Source organism: Pristiophorus japonicus, chromosome 30 (genome assembly GCF_044704955.1).
Source record: "Pristiophorus japonicus isolate sPriJap1 chromosome 30, sPriJap1.hap1, whole genome shotgun sequence".
Taxonomy (NCBI): domain Eukaryota; kingdom Metazoa; phylum Chordata; class Chondrichthyes; family Pristiophoridae; genus Pristiophorus; species Pristiophorus japonicus.
Window position 1 is genome coordinate 8020843 of NC_092006.1, and position 20403 is coordinate 8041245.

The following is a 20403-nucleotide window of genomic DNA, read 5'->3' on the forward strand; positions in this document are numbered from 1 at the left end:
TTCTCTGGCGGCAGTTCAGAGAAGGATCACTCGGTTGATTCCTGAGATGAAGGGGTTGTCTTATGAAGAAAGGTTGAGCAGGTTGGGTCGACTGCACTGTTACAAGGATTGGCTAACTTAACAGAGTCGGGATAAATGGGTCATTTTCCGGTTGGCAAACTCTAGACTCGTGGAGTGCCGCAGGGATTGGTGTTGGGGCCTCAACTATTAATGACTTGCATGAAGGGACTGGGTGTATTGTAGCCCAATTTGCTGACGATACAAAGATGGGTGGGAAAGCAAGTTGTGAGGAGGACACGAAGAATCTGCAAAGGGATATAGACAGACTCAGTGAGTGGGCAAAAATTTGGCAGATGGAGTATAATGTGGAACAATGGTAGGAAGAATAAAAAAGCTAATAATTATTTAAATGGGGAGAGATTAAAAAATGATGCAGCACCTGGGGGTACTTGTGCATGAAACATAAAATGTTAGTATGCAGGTACAGCAAGTGATCAGGAAGGCCAATGGTATCTTGGCCTTTATTGCAAAGGGGGATGGAGAATAAAAGCAGGGAAGTCCTGCTCCAGTCATACAGGGTATTGGTGAGGCCACACCTGGAGTACTGCGTGCAGTTTTGGCCTCCTTATTTAAGGAGCGACATACTTGCATTGGAGGCAGTTCAGAGAAAGTTCAATCGGTTGATTCCTGAGATGAGGGGGTTGCCTTATAAGGAAAGGTTGAGCAGGTTGGGCCTCTACTCATTGGAGTTTAGAAGAATCTTATAGGAACATGTAAGATACTGAGGAGGCTCAACAAGGTGGATGCAGAGAGGATGTTTCCCCTTGTAGGGAATCTAGAACTAGGGGGCACATAGTTTTAGAATAAGGGGTCGCCCATTTAGGACTGAGATGAGGAGGAATTCCTTCTCTCTGAGGGTTGTGAATCTTTGGAATTCTCTGCCCCAGAGAGCTGTGGAGGCTGGGTCATTGAATATATTTAAGGTGGAGATAGACAGATTCTTGAACTACAGGGGTGTCGAGGGTTATGGGGAACGGGCGGGGAAGTGGAGCTGAAGTGAAGATCAGATCAGCCTTGATCTCAGTGAATGACGGAGCAGGCTCGAGGGGCCAAATGGCCGACTCCTGCTCCTATTTCTTACGTAAAGAGTCAAGCAGGCGTTCTGTCTGTCGCAATTCTTGGGTTGAAGGAGAATGGGTGGGGGACGTGTTGCCATGGAGACGGCACACCTCCCGGACGTCTGCACTGGAGGCCTGCACCATGGTTTCCCGCTCTCCTGACGGGACGCACGGACTGCGGGAGAGAAAGAGAATGTCAGCGGAGGATTGAAAGAGCTATGGCTTACCTCCGCCTCATCCCTCCCTTGCTATCTCCGCACACCAATACTCTCGAGGCCTTGAATAATCAGGTTGCGGTGAATGAAGTAGACCCGGATGGGAAAGGCCTCTCCAACAACCCAACGGGGCGCTTGGGTAGTTTGTATTTCATGTGAAAGAAAGGACTTTCCTTTTCCACGCCTTTCAGCCACCTCGGAACGTCCCAAAGCGCTTCACCGTTAATCAAGTGTTGTAACGTCGGAAGCTTTTACAGGTTGAACCTCCCTTATGCGGAACCCTCGGGACCTGGCCTGTTCCGGATAAGGGATTTTTTTTTTTTCCGGACGAGGGGTGGTCACGTTAAATTGGACGGTACAGGTACAGAGCAAGGGGATATCGGGGCTGGTTGGCTTGGAGCTGGGAGTGCGACAGAGTGGGGGGGGGGGGGGGAGGGGTGGATCGCGGGGGGTCAGGCCAGCACTTGCGGGAGTCGGCAGCGAGGAAGGACTTCAATTTGTTCGCGTCGGAGTTCTGCGCGTGCCCGACCCGGGGAGGTTCCGGACGAGGGAGGGTGCAACCTGCACCGTGTGACGGTTTGACCGCCTGCTCTGATTCGCCCGTCTTAACCTCTTTCCTCTCTCTTCCCCACCACCCCCCCCCCCCACCGCCCCCTCCGTTGTCTCCGTAGCAACCGGCCAGGCTGGCCCCGGAGAGGGAGTTTATCAAGTCGTTGATGGCCATCGGCAAGCGGCTGGTCACCCTGACCACCAAGGAGCAGAAGACCCAGCGGCTGATCTCGGAGCTCTCGCTGCTCAACCACAAGCTGCCGTCCCGCGTCTGGCTGCCCACGTCCAGCTTCGATCATCACGTGGTCCGAGTGCCCCACAATCAAGCCGTAGTGCTCAACTCCAAGGACAAGGTCAGTGGTCTGTCTCCTCCTTCTCCTCCTCCTCCTCCTCCTCCTCCGCCCGTTCTCAGAACGTGGGGCTTTTCCCCCCAGCCTTCTCTCCGCTGCTTTCCATCGCACAAGAAATAGGAGCAGGAGTCGGCCATTCGGCCCCTCGAGCCTGCTCCGCCATTCAATAAGATCGTGGGCTCGGTCCGTGCAGCAGAGCTGGTCTCCAGTCGTCCTGGTTAACCCTTGCCACTGGACCAAGACCTCGCTCTATCAAGCCCGTGTGGTGGCTGGTGTGCAATGGCCACCCCACGTTTTTTTTTTAAAAAAACTACCCACAGGCATCTTCTACCCCTTCGATTGCAGTTCAGGACTGGAACATCGGGTCCTTCATTGAAACATCTGTGAACTCGTGGAAGCAAGTCATCCTCGTTCGAGGGACCGCCTGTGATTATGATCATGGCTGATCCGATCGTGGACTCAGCTCCACTTCCCCGCCCGCTTCCTATGACCCTTGACTCCCTTATCGCTCAAAAATCTGTCTATCTCCGCCTTAAATATATTCAATGTCCCAGCCTCCACAGCTCTCTGGGGCAGAGAATTCCACAGATTTACAACCCTCTGAGAGAAGAAATTCCTCCTCATCTCAGTTTTAAATGGGCGGCCCCTTATTCTAAGATCGTGCCCCCTAGTTCTTGTCTCCCCCATCAGTGGAAACATCCTCTCTGCATCCACCTTGTCGAGCCTCCCTCATAACCTTACACGTTTCGATAAGATCACCTCTCATTCTTCTGAATTCCAATGAGTAGAGGCCCAACCTGCTCAACCTTTCCTCATAAGGCAACAAAGCCAGATTAATGCCCTCACCCGAAATGCACAAGTTTGCCAAGTGCTTTGTAATGGAGTGGTGGATGGACTGTCTCTTTAAGACAGGGCTGCAGTCTGCGTGTGTGTGTGTGTGTGTGCGTATGTTGGTCTTCGTGCAGCCCGCTCTCTGCAGAGTCCGTCTGCTGCATCAAGTTCAAGTTTGCTTTCCAGCGTAAGGGCGGGGAGGGGGGAATAATCTGGAGTCTCCACCAATCATTGTTTTTTTTTTTTTACGATCTGCACCGGGTCTGTTGCAGACTGCAGCCGAACTAACTGCCTTCTCTTCCTGTCTTGTCAGGCTGCCCGACACACAGCGGAGCAAAACAGCCAAGTCCTGGCACAGCGCTTAAAACCAAACGGAACAATAAAACCCCATGGCCTAGTCTGCACAGTCTAGGGCTGCATAAATAATCCTTTGTCTTCGGTGCTCCCTCGAATCGCGGATGACTCGCTTCCACACCAAAAAGGGATGAGTTCACAGGTGTTTCAATGAAGGACCTGATATTCCAGATCCCGAACTACATCCTGAAGGGTGGAAGATGCCTGTGGGTGGATTTGTTTAACGTGGGGTGACCGTTGCACACCAGCCACCACACGGGGCTTGACAGAGCGAGGTCTTGGTCCAGGGGCAATGGTTAACCAGGACGACAAAATCTATCTCCCTCTTCAATATATTCAGTGACGTGGCCTCCACAGCCTCCTGTGGTAAAGAATTCCACAGGTTCACCTCCCTCTGAGTGAAAACATTTCTCCTCATCTCGCTCCTAAATTTCCTACCCCGTATCCTGAGACTGTGTGACCCCTTGTTCTAGACTTCCCAGCCCCGGGGGAAACATCCTCCCCGCATCCAGTCTGTCCAACCCCGTCAGAATTTTATACCTTTCAATGAGACCCCCTCTCATTCTTCTAAACTCCAGTGAATGCAGGCCCAGTCGACCCAATCTCTCCTCGTACGACAGTCCTGCCCTCCCGGGAATCAGACTGGTGAACCTTCGCTGCACTCCCTCTATGGCAAGTATATCCTTCCTTAGGTAAGGAGACCCAAACTGCTCACAATACTCCAGGTGCGGTCTCACTAAGGCCCTGTATAACTGGAGTAAGACAACTGAACACCTGCCCTGCAGCACGGACCTAGTGCTCACACACATACCGCAGTGTGGGCTGGCCCGTGCTGTTCCGGGCCCTCGCCTCCCCCCGGGCCCCCGAACCCTCGCCTCCCCCCGGGCCCCCGAACCCTCGCCTCCCCCCAGGCCCCCGAACCCTCGCCTCCCCCCCCCCCCCCGGCCCCCGAACCCTCACCTCCCCCCCTGAACCCTCGCCTCCCCCCCCGGGCCCCCGAACCCCTCGCCTCCCCCCCCCCCGAACCCTCGCCTCCCCCCCCGGGCCCCCGAACCCTCGCCTCCCCCCCCCCCCCCCCCCGAACCCTCGCCTCCCTCCCCCCCGGCCCCCGAACCCTCCCTCCCCCCCCCCCCCCCCCGACCCTCGCCTCGCCCCCGGCCCCCGAACCCTCGCCTCCCCCCCCCGGGCCCCCGAACCCTCGCCTCCCCCCCCGGGCCCCCGAACCCTCGCCTCCCCCCGGGCCCCGAACCCTCGCCTCCCCCCGGGCCCCGAACCCTCGCCTCCCCCCCCCGGGCCCCCGAACCCTCGCCTCCCCCCCCGGCCCCCGAACCCTCGCCTCCCCCCCCCCCGGGCCCCCGACCCTCCCCCGGCCCCCGACCCTCGCCTCCCCCCCCCCGCCCCCCGAACCCCTCGCCTCCCCCCGGGCCCCCGAACCCTCGCCTCCCCCCCCCCCCCCCCCGAACCCTCGCCTCCCTCCCCCCCCCGGCCCCCGAACCCTCGCCTCCCCCCCCCCCGAACCCTCGCCTCCCCCCCCCCCCCGGGCCCCCGAACCCTCGCCTCACCTCCCCCCCCCGGCCCCCGAACCCTCACTCCCCCCCCCCCCCCCGGGCCCCCGAACCCTCGCCTCCCCCCCCCCCCCGGGCCCCGAACCCTCGCCTCCCCCCCCCCCGAACCCTCGCCTCCCCCCGGGCCCCCGAACCCTCGCCTCCCCCCCCGGGCCCCCGAACCCTCGCCTCCCCCCGGGCCCCGAAAGGAGCAGAGCTGCAATAGCCCAGGAGCAGCGTGGAGTCCCCCGTGATCTGCGAGCATAAATAACCCAGAACTGTGGTGGAACAATTCTTGGTCGTTTTCAGTACCTGATTGTGGGGGGGGGGGGAGAGGTTGGGGGCGGGATCGACACTGGTGGGGATACGGGTTCCTCACTGAGAGAGCTCAAAAGACAAGTCCATCGAGGAACAGCGGACGAGGCAACCCCGGGTTTGGATTTAACGGATTGAATCGTAGAACATTGTAGCACAGAAGGAGGCCGTTTGGCCGAATTGAGCTGTGGCGGAGGTTTTAAAAATAAAATAAAATGCATGCTCGAGATGGAGACGGGAAAGGGGAAGGTGTGTCCCACATGTTTGAGTGCCTGGCTATGAATGTCGGAGAGGGTGGGATGAGTCTGGAGTGGAATGCAGTGCCAGGACCAGGGAGGAGGGTGCAAGGACGGAGTGTTTGCGAGGCGAGGAAAGTTCCGACGGTGAACTGTGCCCCAGCCAGTCTGTGCCGGCGTTTCTGCTCCACTCGAGCCGCCCGTGCTGTCTTTCCTCATCGCCCGTCATCGCACCCTCTCAACGGGAGGCAGTTCAGAGAAGGCTCACTCGGTTGATTCCGGAGATGAGGGGGTTGACTTATGAGGAAAGGTTGAGCAGGTTGGGCCTCTACTCATTGGAGTTTAGAAGAATGAGAGGCGATCTTATCGAAACGTATAAGATTCTGAGGGGGGCTCGACGAGGTGGATGCAGAGTGGATGTTTCCCCCCGTGGGGGAATCGAGAACTAGGGGGCACATAGTCTCAGAATAAGGGGCCGCCCATTTAAGACTGAGATGAGGAGGAATTTCTTCTCTCAGAGGGTTGTAAATCTGTGGAATTCTCTGCCCCAGAGAGCTGTGGAGGCTGGGACATTGAATATATTTAAGGTGGAGAGAGACAGATTTTTGAGCGATAAGGGAGTGAAGGGTTATGGGGAGCGGGCGGGGAAGTGGATTTGAGGCCAGGATCAAATCAGCCACGATCGTATTAAATGGCGGAGCAGGCTCGAGGGGCCGAATGGCCGACTCCTGCTCCTATTTCTTTTGTTCTTACAACCCTATATTCCCTTTTCCCTCATGCTTATCTAGCCTCCCCTTAAATGCATCTATGCTACTCGCCTCAAAAGTAATTAGTAGAACAATTAGAGGGGATTTGAGGGGAAATGTCTTCACCCAGAGGGTGGTGGGGGTCTGGGGTGGAACTCACTGCCTGAAAGGGTGGTAGAGGCAGAAACCCTCACCACATTTAAAAAGTACCTGGATGTAACACTTGAAGTGCCGTAACCTACAGGGCTACGGACCGAGAGCGGGAAAGTGGGATTAGGCCAGGTGGCTCTTTGTCGGCCGGTGCGGACATGATGGGCCGAATGGCCTCCTTCCGCGCTGTAAATTTCTGTGATTCTATTCACCACTCCCTGTGGCAGCGAGTTCCACATTATCACCACTCTCTAGGTAAAGTAGCCGATGCTGAATCCCCTTCTTGGATTTATTGGTGTCAGTTGTGGCTTGGTGAGAAACACACTTGCCTCTGAGTCAGAAGGTCGTGGGTTCAAGTCCCGCTCCACAGACTTGAGCACATAAATCTAGGCTGACACTCCCAGTGCAGTGCTGAGGGAGCGCCGCACTGTCGGAGGGGCAGTACTGAGGGAGTGTCGGAGGGGCGGTACTGAGGGAGCGCCGCACTGTCGGAGGGGCGGTGCTGAGGGAGCGCCGCACTGTCGGAGGGGCGGTGCTGAGGGAGCGCCGCACTGTCGGAGGGGCAGTGCTGAGGGAGCACCGCACTGTCGGAGGGGCAGTGCTGAGGGAGCACCGCACTGTCGGAGGGGCAGTACTGAGGGAGCGCCGCACTGTCGGAGGGGCAGTGCTGAGGGAGCGCCGCACTGTCGGAGGGGCGGTACTGAGGGAGCGCCGCACTGTCGGAGGGGCGAGGGGCGGTACTGAGGGAGCGCCGCACTGTCGGAGGGGCGGTACTGAGGGAGTACCGCACTGTCGGAGGGGCGGTACTGAGGGAGCGCCGCACTGTCGGAGGGGCGGTACTGAGGGAGCGCCGCACTGTCGGAGGGGCGGTACTGAGGGAGCGCCGCACTGTCGGAGCTGCCATCTTTCGGATGGGACGTTAAACCGAGGCCCCGTCTGCCCTCTCGGGTGGATGTAAAAGATCCCGGGGCCACTATTGGAAGAAGAGCAGGGGGAATTCTCCCCGGTGTCCTGGGGCCAATATTTATCCCTCAACCAACATCACTCAAACAGATGATCCCGGGTCATTATCACATTGCTGTGTGTGGGAGCTTGCTGTACGCAAATTGAGCTGCCGCGTTTCCCACAATACAACAGTGAGCACACACCAAAAGTACTTCATTGGCTGTAAAGCGCTTTGGGAAGTCCGGTGGTTGTGAAAGGCGCTATAGAAATGCAAGTCTTTTTGTTTCATTCTCTCTCATATCGATGGCCTCTAATTTTGCTCTCCCCACAAGTGGAAACATTCTCTCTGTATCCTCTCTATCAAAACCTTTCCATACCTTTCTTCCTCGTGTGTTTATCCAGCTTCCCCTTAAATGCATCTCTGCTATTTGCCTCAACCCCTCCCTGTGGCAGCGAGTTCCACGTTCAAACCTGTCGGACACAGCTCCTTTTCCCCTCTCAATCTGTGAAAGCCAAATTTATCATTGGCTCAACCACTACTCCCAGATTTACTCATTTCGAAGTGTAACTAATCTCTCTCTCTCTCTCTCTCTCTCTCGTGCTGTGAGCCTCATCTCGTCCAGAGAGTGTATTTTTTCATTAGTTCCTGGGATGTGGGCGTCGCTGGCAAGGCCCGGCATTTATTGCCCATCCCTACTCGCCCCTTGAGAAGGGGGTGGTGACCCTCCTTCTTGAACCGCTGCAGTCCGTGTGGTGAAGGTGCTCCCACAGCACTGACCTAATCGTGGTTGTTTTGGTATAACTCCAGGCCATTTCAGAGGGGCAGTTGAGAGTCAACCGCGTTGCTGTGGGTCTGTGGAGTCACGTGTCCGGCCAGACCGGGTAAGGGCGGCAGATTTCCTTCCCTAAAGGGACATGAGTGAACCAGCTTCAATGGGTCTGCCTAAGAAACAGAGAAAATAGGTGCAGGAGCAGGCCATTCGGCCCTTTGAGCCTGCACCACCATTCAATATGATCATGGCTGATCATGCAACTTCAGTACCCCATTCCTGCTTTCTCTCCATACCCCTTGATCCCTTTAAGGGCCACATCCAACTCCCTTTTGAATATATCTAATGAACTGGCCTCAACAACTTTCTGTGGCAGAGAATTCCACAGGTTCACCACTCTCTGGGTGAAGAAGTTTCTCCTCATCTCGGTCCTAAATGGCCTACCCCTTATCCTTAGACTGTGACCCCTGGTTCTGGACTTCCCCAACATCGGGAACATTCTTCCTGCATCTAACCTGTCCAATCCCGTCAGAATTTTATATGTTTCTATGAGATCCCCTCTCACTCTTCTAAACTCCATTGAATATAAGCCTAGTCGATCCAGTCTTTCTTCATGTGTCAGTCCTGCCATCCCGGGAATCAGTCTGGTGAACCTTCGCTGCACTCCCTCAATAGCAAGAATGTCCTTCCTCAAGTTAGGAGACCAAAAGAAGAGATGAGAGAGAGATGGGTTTTTACAATCTGGTAATTTCACGGTCACCATTACTGATACGAGCTTCTTCTTCCACATTTCTTGAATTAAATTTATATTCCCCAGCTGCCGTGGTGGGATTTGAACTCGGGTCAGTGGATCATTAGTCCAGGGTCGGGATTACTGGCCCAGCGACATTATCGCTACGTCGCCGTGACCCCCGCCGTGACCCCCGCCGTGTGCTGCCTTGTTAAGCCGTTGCCCGGTCTCTCCTTGTTTTCCCAGGCACCCTACCTGATCTACGTCGAGGTGCTCGAGTGCGACAACCTGGAGACGTCGCCCATCCCCACCCGCATCCCCGAGAACCGCATCCGCAGCACGCGCTCGGTGGAGAACCTGCCCGACTGCGGCTCAGCTCACGAGCAACGGTCCGCCAATTTCAGCACCGTGCCCAACTACGACAACGACGACGAGGCCTGGTCAGTGGACGACATCGGGGAGCTACAGGTCGAGGTGAGCTCCCTCAGTTACCGCCCCTCCGACAGTGCGGGGCTCCCTCAGTACCGCCCCTCCGACAGTGCGGCGCTCCCTCAGTACCGCCCCTCCCACAGTGCGGCGCTCCCACAGTACCGCCCCTCCGACAGTGCGGCGCTCCCTCAGCACCGCCCCTCCCACAGTACGGCACTCCCTCAGTACCGCCCCTCCCACAGTGCGGCGCTCCCTCAGTACCGCCCCTCCCACAGTGCGGCGCTCCCTCAGTACCGCCCCTCCGACAGTGCGGCACTCCCTCAGTACCGCCCCTCCGACAGTGCGGCACTCCCTCAGTACCGCCCCTCCGACAGTGCAGCACTCCCTCAGTACTGCCCCTCCCACAGTGCAGCGCTCCCTCAGTACTGCCCCTCCGACAGTGTGACACTCCCTCAGTACTGCCCCTCCGACAGTGCGGCACTCCCTCAGTACCGCCCCTCCGACAGTGCGGCGCTCCCTCAGTACCGCCCCTCCGACAGTACGGCACTCCCTCAGTACCGCCCCTCCGACAGTACGGCACTCCCTCAGTACTGCCCCTCCGACAGCGCAGTGCGGCGCTCCCTCAGCACCGCCCCTCCGACAGCGCAGTGCGGCGCTCCCTCGGCACCGCCCCTCCGACAGCGCAGTGCGGCGCTCCCTCGGCACCGCCCCTCCGACTTGCCTTGAGATGATAACAACTGCGGTTGTGGCACTGGCCACCCACGGAGGCACATAACGTGCACGACGTGACACCCTGTGATCTGACAAACTCTCCATCCTGGGAGCAGAGCGAGACGCCGCTCGTGACTCCCCGTGACTGTGCTCGGTAACTGGTTGGGCCGGCACAGACTCTCGACCTCTGAGTCATTCCCACATCCCCGTGCCACATCGCTTGTGTCGCCTTAGTTCTAATCCTGTCTTTTTTTAACCCCCCCCCCTCTCTCTTTCCCCCACCAACCAGCTCCCTGAGATCCACACCAACAGCAGCGACAATATCTCCCAGTTTTCCGTGGACAGCATCACAAGCCAGGAGAGCAAGGAGCCCGTGTTCATTGCCGCCGGCGATATCAGGTACCTGTCTCTTCTCCCCCTCTCGCCTCCTTCCACCTGCCGATGCCTGGCTCGCTCGGAGAGCCTCTGCGTCCCTTGAGCAGGATGTCCGGCTCTCCGTGTGAGTCAGGATTTGAAGCAGCAAAGCTTCAAGAAACATAGAAAATAGGTGCAGCAGTAGGCCATTCGGCCCTTCGAGCCTGCACCACCATTCAATATGATCATGCAAATTCAGTACCCCATTCCTGCTTTCTCTCCATACCCCTTGATCCCTTTAGCCGTGAGCGCCACATCTAACTCCCTTCTGAAAATATCCAATGAACTGGCCTCAACAACTCTCTGCGGCAGGGAATTCCACAGGTTCACAATACTCTGAGTGAAGAAGTTTCTCCTCATCTCGGTCCTAAATGGCTTACCCCTTATCCTTAGACTGTGACCCCTGGTTCTGGACTTCCCCAACATCGGGAACATTCTTCCTGCATCTAACCTGTCCAATCCCGTCAGAATTTTATATGTTTCTCTGAGATCGCCTCTCATTCTTCTAAATTCCAGTGAATATAAGCCTAGTCGATCCAGTCTTTCTTTATCTGTCAGTCCTGCCATCCCAGGAATCAGTCTGGTGAACCTTCGCTGCACTCCCTCAATAGCAAGAATGTCCTTCCTCAGATTAGGAGACCAAAACTGAACACAATATTCAAGGTGTGGTCTCACTAAGGCCCTGTATAACTGCAGTAAGACCTCCCTGCTCCTGTACTCAAATCCTCTCGCTATGAAGGCCAACATGCCATTTGCCTTCTTCACCGCCTGCTGTACCTGCATGCCAACTTTCAATGACTGATGTACCATGACACCCAGGTCACGTTGCACCTCCCCTTTTTCCGAATCTGTCACCATTCAGATAATAATCTGCCTTTGTGTTTTTGCCACCAAAATGGATAACCTCACATTGATCCACATTATACTGCATCTGCCATGCATTTGCCCACTCACCTAACCTGTCCAAGTCACCCTGCAGCCTCTTAGCATCCTCCTCCTCAGCTCGCACCGCCACCCAGCAAGAACATAAGAGTTAGGAGTTGGCCATTCGGCCCCTTGAGCCTGCTCCGCCATTCAGTGCGATCGCAGCTGATCTTTGACCCCAACTCCACTTTCCTGCCCGACACCCATAATCCCTCGATTCCCTCAGTGTCTGTAATGTGTACACCTGCGCGCATGCTCACGGGTTTGTGGAGCTGTTGCGTTGGGAGGGCCATAGCCAGTCATGTGATGTTCACAAGACTTAATAAAACCCCGGCCAGTTGGTTTCGGGGGATCCACGATGGGGCAGGTAGTTGTGAGCCCGGTGCATGAACTGATAATGTGTCGTGTGATTGTTAAACCTTTATGAATAAAGCAACTAGTTCTTAATACAAATGTGTTGCTATTCATTCTTAAGCAAAAAACCCAGGAAACAAATACAGTAGTGACCAAAATATCTGTCGATCTCAGCCTTGAATATACTCAACGACTGAGCCTCCACAGCCCTCTGGGGCAGAGAATTCCAAAGATTCACCCCCCTCTGAGTGAAGAAATTCCTCCTCATCTCAGTCCTCAATGGCCGACCCCTTATCCTGAGACTGAGACCTCTGGTTCTAGACTCCCCAGCCCGGGGGAAACATCCTCCCTGCATCTACCCTGTCAATCCCCCTCCGACAGTGCGGCGCTCCCTCAGTACCGCCCCTCCGACAGTGCGGCGCTCCCTCAGCACCGCCCCTCCGACAGTGCGGCGCTCCCTCAGCACCGCCCCTCCGACAGTGCGGCGCTCCCTCAGCACCGCCCCTCCGACAGTGCGGCGCTCCCTCAGCACCGCCCCTCCGACAGTGCGGCGCTCCCTCAGCACCGCCCCTCCGACAGTGCGGCGCTCCCTCAGCACCGCCCCTCCGACAGTGCGGCGCTCCCTCAGCACCGCCCCTCCGACAGTGCGGCGCTCCCTCAGCACCGCCCCTCCGACAGTGCGGCGCTCCCTCAGCACCGCCCCTCCGACAGTGCGGCGCTCCCTCAGCACCGCCCCTCCGACAGTGCGGCGCTCCCTCAGCACCGCCCCTCCGACAGTGCGGCGCTCCCTCAGTACTGCCCCTCCGACAGTGCGGCGCTCCCTCAGTACCGCCCCTCCGACAGTGCGGCGCTCCCTCAGTATTGGCCCTGGGAGCGTCGACCTGCATTAAGGGTTCAAGTCTCTGGCTTTGGGACTCTAACCCATGACCCTTCAGATTCTGAGGCAAGAGAGAAAGAGACAGAACTACCCACTGAGCCTCGGCTGATGGGATGGGGCAGGAAGCACCCATGGGTGGCGCTGTATCCCGTTGTGGATCCAGCGGTCAGAGGTCGGAAGTGAGCAGACTTGCCTTGACCTATAACTGATGCGGCCAGGCGCGATCGTCGTCTCCCGTCTCTCCATTGGGACAGACACATGCTGCTCGGCTCAGCTGCTCCATCTAGTGGCTACATGTATTATTACCCAGTCCTTGTATTGCATAGAAATTCACAGCGTGGAAGGAGGCCATTTGGCCCATCGTGTCCCGCGCCGGCCGACAAAGAGCCACCCGGCCTAATCCCACTTTCCCGCTCTCGGTCCGTAGCCCTGTAGGTTACGGCACTTCAAGTGTACATCCAGGTACTTTTTAAATGTGGTGAGGGTTTCTGCCTCTACCACCCTTTCAGGCAGTGAGTTCCACCCCAGACCCCCACCACCCTCTGGGTGAAGACATTTCCCCTCAAATCCCCTCTAAACCGCCCCCCAATTACTTTCAGTCTCTGACCCCTGGTTGTTGACCCCTCTGCCAAGGGAAACTGATCCGTCCTATCCACTCTATCCAGGCCCCTCATCATTTTATACACCTCAATCAGGTCTCCCCTCAGCCTCCTCTGTTCCAAAGCAAACAACCCCAGCCTATCCAATCTTTCCTCATCGCTAAAATTCTCCAGTCCAGGCAACATCCTGGTAAATCTCCTCTCTACCCTCTCTAGTGCAACATCCTGGTAAATCTCCTCTGTACCCTCTCCAGTGCAACATCCTGGTAAATCTCCTCTGCACCCTCTCTAGTGCAACATCCTGGTAAATCTCCTCTGTACCCTCTCCAGTGCAACATCCTGGTAAATCTCCTCTGTACCCTCTCTAGTGCAACATCCTGGTAAATCTCCTCTGCACCCTCTCTAGTGCAACATCCTGGTAAATCTCCTCTGTACCCTCTCCAGTGCAACATCCTGGTAAATCTCCTCTGTACCCTCCAGTGCAACATCCTGGTAAATCTCCTCTGTACCCTCTCCAGTGCAACATCCTGATAAATCTCCTCTGTACCCCCTCTAGTGCAACATCCTGGTAAATCTCCTCTGTACCCTCTCCAATGCAACATCCTGGTAAATCTCCTCTGTACCCTCTCCAGTGCAACATCCTGGTAAATCTCCTCTGTACCCTCTCTAGTGCAACATCCTGGTAAATCTCCTCTGTACCCTCTCTAGTGCAACATCCTGGTAAATCTCCTCTGTACCCTCTCCAGTGCAACATCCTGGTAAATCTCCTCTGTACCCTCTCTAGTGCAACATCCTGGTAAATCTCCTCTGTACCCTCTCTAGTGCAACATCCTGGTAAATCTCCTCTGTACCCTCTCTAGTGCAACATCCTGGTAAATCTCCTCTGTACCCTCTCTAGTGCAATCACATCATTCCTGTAATGTGGTGACCAGAACTGCATGCAGTACTCCAGCTGTGGCCTAAGTAGTGTTTTATACAGTTCAAGCATAACCTCCCTGCTCTTGTATTCTGCGCCTCGGCTAATAAAGGCAAGTATTCTGTATGCCACATTAACCACTTTATCCACCTGGCCTGCTACTTGTAGTTATACTGGACTTTACGCTGACAACCTCGCTGAAGCTCGATGTACAATGAATTATTAAACTGCAGCAAATGTTGTTGCTGTCGGAAAATGTGGCAGCGACCTCATAATCAGTAACTAGATGAATAACTGGGAGCTTCTGGTGTCGGTTGTGGGACAGTTGTAGACCCCGGACACTGGGGGATCTCCCCTGCTCTTCCCATAGTGCCGTGGGACTCCTGGCTTCTGCCAGAAAGGGTCAAATGCCTCGTTTGAAAGACCGATAGTGCAGCACTCCCTCAGTACTGCCCCTCCGACAGTGCGGCACTCCCTCAGTACTGCCCCTCCGACAGTGCAGCGCTCCCTCAGTACTGCCCCTCCGACAGTGCGGCACTCCCTCAGTACTGCCCCTCCGACAGTGCGGCGCTCCCTCAGTACTGCCCCTCCGACAGTGCGGCACTCCCTCAGTACTGCCCCTCCGACAGCGCAATACAGCGCTCCCTCAGTACTGCCCCTCCGACAGTGCGGCGCTCCCTCAGTACCGCCCCTCCGACAGCGCAATACGGCGCTCCCTCACTACCACCCCTCCGACAGTGCGGCACTCCCTCAGTACTGCCCCTCTGACAGCGCAGTACGGCGCTCCCTCAGTACTGCCCCTCTGACAGCGCAGTACGGCGCTCCCTCAGTACCGCCCCTCCGACAGTGTGGCGCTCCCTCAGTACCGCCCCTCCGACAGTGCGGCGCTCCCTCAGTACCGCCCCTCCGACACCGCAGTACGGCACTCCCTCAGTACTGCCCCTCCGACAGTGCGGCGCTCCCTCAGTACTGCCCCTCCGACAGCGCAGTACGGCGCTCCCTCAGTACTGCCCCTCCGACAGTGCGGCGCTCCCTCAGTACTGCCCCTCCGACAGCACAGTGCGGCGCTCCCTCAGTACTGCCCCTCCGACAGCGCAGTGCAGCACTCCCTCAGTACTGCCCCTCCGACAGCGCAGTACGGCGCTCCCTCAGTACTGCCCCTCTGACAGCGCAGTACGGCGCTCCCTCAGTACTGCACTGGGAGTATCGGCCTGGATTGTGGGGCTCGAGTCTCTGGAGTGTGGGCTTGAACCCGCTACCTCCTGACTCCGAGGCGAGGGTGCTACCCCTCCCTCCCATATTCAGCAATGCTTCGACGACCCGAGGGGTGACTGTGCCGGGAAGTCTCACAAATTTGCCGGCAAGTGAGCCACGCGACTGATGGAGCTGAAGGGGGCGGACTGGGCCACTTACGCGACGGATGTTACGATTGCGGGCGTCGCGTGGTTCGAAGTAACGGGCGTCCGTATTGATCTTGCAGGCGACGCCTCTCCGAGCAGCTGGCCCACGCGCCCACCACCTTCAAACGGGACCCTGAGGACCCCTCCGCCGTCGCGCTGAAGGAGCCATGGCAGGAAAAAGTCAGGTAAAGGCGAGAGAGCGGTCACGCCAACCCGCGGTGGGCCCGGGAATTTAATCCCGTAGTCTTTGACCACGGGGTGGGGGTGGGGAGGGGCTTCAGTGACGCGGAGGGACTGGAGTTCGAGCAGAGTGGGGGGGGGTCAAGGGGAGAATTAATATCGTTCCACGGTGCCACCTAGTGGCCTCAGCCTGTAACTACACCGTGACTGTTGACATTGCAATTTGCAATGGTAAATGTTTAACCAACCAAAAAAGAATGACCCACAATCACGCCAAACAGGTTGCAGACAGGAAATGCATGCTCCCCCCCCACGTGTTTTTTTTTTTCTTACTATCTTGTGTAGCTGGGTATTAACTCGAAATCCCGTCTTTTTGCTGTTTTGCAGGCGAATCCGCGAGAATTCTCCCTACGGCCATTTCGCGAACTGGCGGCTCCTGTCGGTGATTGTCAAGTGTGGAGATGATCTGCGCCAAGAGCTCCTGGCATACCAGGTGTTGAAACAGCTGCAGGTACGTCCATCTTGGCGGGTCGCTTCACCTTCCGCAGCGCCAGCAGTGTGCGCTGGCTTCGGTGGTCAGTGCTGGCTGATGTTCATCAGCGCTACAACTTCTCCGGATGTCCCCCGGAGCCGAGGGTGACTTGCTCCCACACTAACACCAGGTCTCGGGTGGCTGAACAGTCCCAATACAGGAGCCACAGTCCCCTGTCACAGGTGGGACAGACAGCGGTCGAGGGAAGGGGAGGGTGGGACTGGTTTGCCGCACGCTCCTTCCGCTGCCTGCGCTTGGTTTCTGCACGCTCTCGGGCGACGAGACTCGAGGTGCTCAGCGCCCTCCCCCGGGATGCACTTCCTCCACTTAGGGCGGACTGGTCTTTGGGCCCAGGGACTCCCAGGTGTCGGTGGGGATGATGTTGCACTTTATCAGGGAGGCTTTGAGGGTGGTCCCTTGTAACGTTTCCTCTGCCCAGCTGGGGCTCGCTTGCCGTGAAGGAGTTCCGAGTAGAGCGCTCGCTTTGGGAGTCTCGTGTCTGGGGGCATGCGGACAATGTGGTGTGCTGGGTGCCCCCTGCTGGTGGATAGTTTCACCAGCAGAGAGCTCACAGAGGGTTACCTGGCATCTACGGCACAGAAACAGGCCAGTCCGTGCCGGCGTTTATGCTCCACTCGAGCCTCCTCCCGTCTTTCCTCATCTAAATCTATCAGCATAACCCTCTGTTCCCTTCTCCCTCATACGCTTGTCCAGCCTCCCCTTAAATGCATCGATACTATTCGCCTCAATCCCTCCCTGTGGCAGCGAGTTCCACATTCTCACCGCTCTCTGGGTAAAGAAACATAGAAAATAGGTGCAGGAGCAGGCCATTCGGCCCTTCGAGCCTGCACCACCATTCAATATGATCATGGCTGATCATTCAACTTCAGTACCCCATTCCTGCTTTCTCTCCATACCCACTTGATCCCTTTAGCCGTAAGGGCCTCATCTAACTCCCTTTTGAATATATCCAACGAACTGGCCCCAACAACTTTCTGTGGTAGAGAATTCCACAGGTTCACAATTCTCTGAGTGAAGAAGTTTCTGCTCATAATTGTTCAAAAACCTCTATTATATGCCACCTCCTCCTCTTTTTCAAGAGAAAAGAGACCCAACCTGTTCATCCTTTCCTGATATGTATACCCTCGCATTTCTGACATCATTCTTGTAATTCTTCTCTGCACCGTCTCCAGTGCCTCTATGTCCTTTGTATAATACGGCGACCAGAACTGTACGCAGTGCTCCAAGTGTGGTCTAACCAAGGTTCGATACAGGTTTAGCATAACTTCCCTGCTTTTTAATTCTATCCCTCTCGAAATAAACCCTAGTTCCTGGTTTGCTTTTTTATGGCCTTGCTAACCGATGTCGCAACTTTTAGTGCTTTGTGTAATTGTATTCGAGATCCCTTTGTTCCTCTACCCCACCCAGACTCGCACCCTCCAGGGAATAAGTGACCCTCCCTATCCTCCCTCCCAAAATGTAATATCTCACATTTATTTGTGTTGGGTGCCCCCTGCTGGCTGCTAGATTCACCAGCAACTGAGCCACACGGCCCTGGGTTGGATCCAAGGTCTATCCTCGCGGTTTCGATAGCGTGGATACAGAGAGAATGTTTCTCTCGGGCAAGTCAGCAGTTGGGCTCAGGATTGGTGTTCAGAGAGATTTGGGGGTACTCGTACAGGAAACACGGCGTTAGTATACAGCTGCAGCAAGCAACTGGGAAGGCAAATGGCCTGTTGGCCTTTATTGCAAGGGGGGTTGGAGTAGATATAGACATAGACATAGAGTACAAGAGTAAAGAGGTCTTGCTATAATTGTACAGGGCCTTGGTGAGACCACACCTGGAGTACTGTGCACAGTTTTGGTCTCCTTATCTAAGGAAGGATATACTTGCCTTGGAGGCGGTACAACGAAGGTTCGCCAGACTGATTCCAGGGACGAGAGGGCTGTCCTATGAGGAGAGATTGAGTAGATTGGGCCCTCGGCTCTCTGGAGTTTAGAAGAATGAGAGGCAATCTCATTCTGAGGGGGCTTGACAGGGTAGATGCAGGGAGGATGACGGAGGGGCGGTACTGAGGGAGCGCCGCACTGTCGGAGGGGCAGTACTGAAGGAGCGCCGCACTGTCGGAGGGGCGGTACTGAGGGAGTGTCGGAGGGGCGGTACTGAGGGAGCGGCGCACTGTCGGAGGGGCGGTACTGAGGGAGCGCCGCACTGTCGGAGGGGCGGTACTGAGGGAGTGTCGGAGGGGCGGTACTGAGGGAGTGTCGGAGGGGCGGTACTGAGGGAGCGGCGCACTGTCGGAGGGGCGGTACTGAGGGAGCGCCGCACTGTCGGAGGGGCGGTACTGAGGGAGCGCCGCACTGTCGGAGGGGCGGTACTGAGGGAGCGCCGCACTGTCGGAGGGGCTGTACTGAGGGAGCGCCGCACTGTCGGAGGGGCGGTACTGAGGGAGCGCCGCACTGTCGGAGGGGCTGTACTGAGGGAGCGCCGCACTGTGGGAGGGGCGGTACTGAGGGAGCGCCGCACTGTCGGAGGGGCGGTACTGAGGGAGCGCCACAGTGTCGGAGGGGCGGTACTGAGGGAGCGCCGCACTGTCGGAGGGGCGGTACTGAGGGAGCGCCGCACTGTCGGAGGGGCGGTACTGAGGGAGCGCCGCACTGTCGGAGGGGCGGTACTGAGGGAGCGCCGCACTGTCGGAGGGGCGGTACTGAGGGAGCGGCGGGGTCGTGGGTGGTTATCCCGGGAATGCGGGCTTCGATCGTGTACGCGAGCCCCGCCCCCCAGATGACACTCATTCCCCTCCTCTTCCCGCAGGCCATTTGGGAGGTGGAGCGTGTCCCGCTGTGGATCAAGCCGTACAAGATCCTGGTGATCTCCGCGGACAGCGGGATGATCGAGCCCGTGGTGAACGCTGTGTCGCTCCACCAGATCAAGAAGCAGTCACAGTTGTCGCTCCTGGATTACTTCCTCCAGGAGCACGGCAACTACACCACCGAGGAGTTCCTGTCCGCCCAGCGCAACTTCGTGCAGAGCTGTGCCGGCTACTGCCTGGTCTGCTACCTCCTGCAGGTCAAGGACAGGTAAGGGCCCCTTCAATGTTTCACTGGCTCATGGGCAGGACCGGCGAGAGACCGTAGAGGGTCGTGATCAGGGGCCCGGGAGAGGCGCGAGTTCGGGGCCCAGGAGAGGCCAAGGGGCCCAGGGGGCAGCACGGGCCCAGCCCACACTGTGCGATATGTGTGGGCGCACTGGGTCCGTGCAGCAGAGCTGGTCTCCTGGTTCAACCCTTGCCCCTGGACCACGGCCTAGCTCTGTCAAGCCCCGTGTGGTGGCTGGGTGTGCAACAGGCCACCCCCCACGTTAAAAAATCATCCACCCACAGGCACCTTCCACCCTTCAGGATGTAGTTCGGGATCCGTAATATTAGGTCCTTCATTGAAACGCCCGGGAACTCATCTATTTTTCGGCGTGGGAGCAAGTCATCCTCGCTTCGAGGGACTGCCAAGATGAGGATGGCTTCTCGCAATATTCCTCCACCTCATTGAAGCGTCACTTCCTGCGACACAGGAGGAGGCAGCCATTCGGCCCATTGAAACTGTCCGGATCTTTTGAAAGAGCTGCCCGATGAGCCCCACCCTTTCCCCCCCCGTCGCCCCGCAGACTTTCCGACAGACCTTTCGTCACTTCGGGATGTCCCCAAGATGCTCACAGCGTATTAAGTAGCATTTTTTTTTTTGAAGCGTAGTCACTGTTGTAATGTGGGATCAACAACAACAACAACAACTTGACTTGACATGTGAAGCACTACACCCCCAGAAGCCTCACTGAGGGGCAAAATCAGATAACGTTGGCGGTCACAGAACCACGTGGCACAGAAGGAGGCCGTTCGGCCCATCGTGCCTGGCCCGGTTCTTGCAAAGAGCGATCCCGTTAGCCCCACGACCCCCCCCCCCCAAGATCTCTGCGTTCCTCCAATTCTGTCCCCTCGCGCATCGCCCTGATTTCCATCGCTCCACCATCGGCGGCCGTGCCTTCAGCTGCCTGGGCCCCAAGCTCTGGAACTCCCTCCCTAAACCTCTCCGCCTCTCTCTCCTCCTTCAAGACGCTCCTTAAAACCCGACCTCTTTGACCCAGCTTTTGGGCGCCTGTCCCTAATAACTCCCCGTGTGTGAGCCGGCGTCAAACTTTGTCTGATAATCGCTCCTGTGAAGCA

The 20403-nt window shown here is 56.9% G+C and overlaps 1 protein-coding gene across 1 annotated transcript in view; it reads left to right on the forward strand.

The window, feature by feature from the left end:
• The window catches only part of pi4kb (phosphatidylinositol 4-kinase, catalytic, beta), an 83922-nt gene that overhangs the window by 45062 nt on the left and 18457 nt on the right, over positions 1–20403 (forward strand). Inside the window, exons 4-9 of the mRNA XM_070868481.1 lie at positions 2005–2235; positions 9100–9327; positions 10283–10392; positions 15558–15662; positions 16045–16168; positions 19005–19270. Coding sequence (XP_070724582.1) covers positions 2005–2235; positions 9100–9327; positions 10283–10392; positions 15558–15662; positions 16045–16168; positions 19005–19270 — 1064 coding nt within the window. The remainder of the gene's footprint in view (positions 1–2004; positions 2236–9099; positions 9328–10282; positions 10393–15557; positions 15663–16044; positions 16169–19004; positions 19271–20403) is intronic.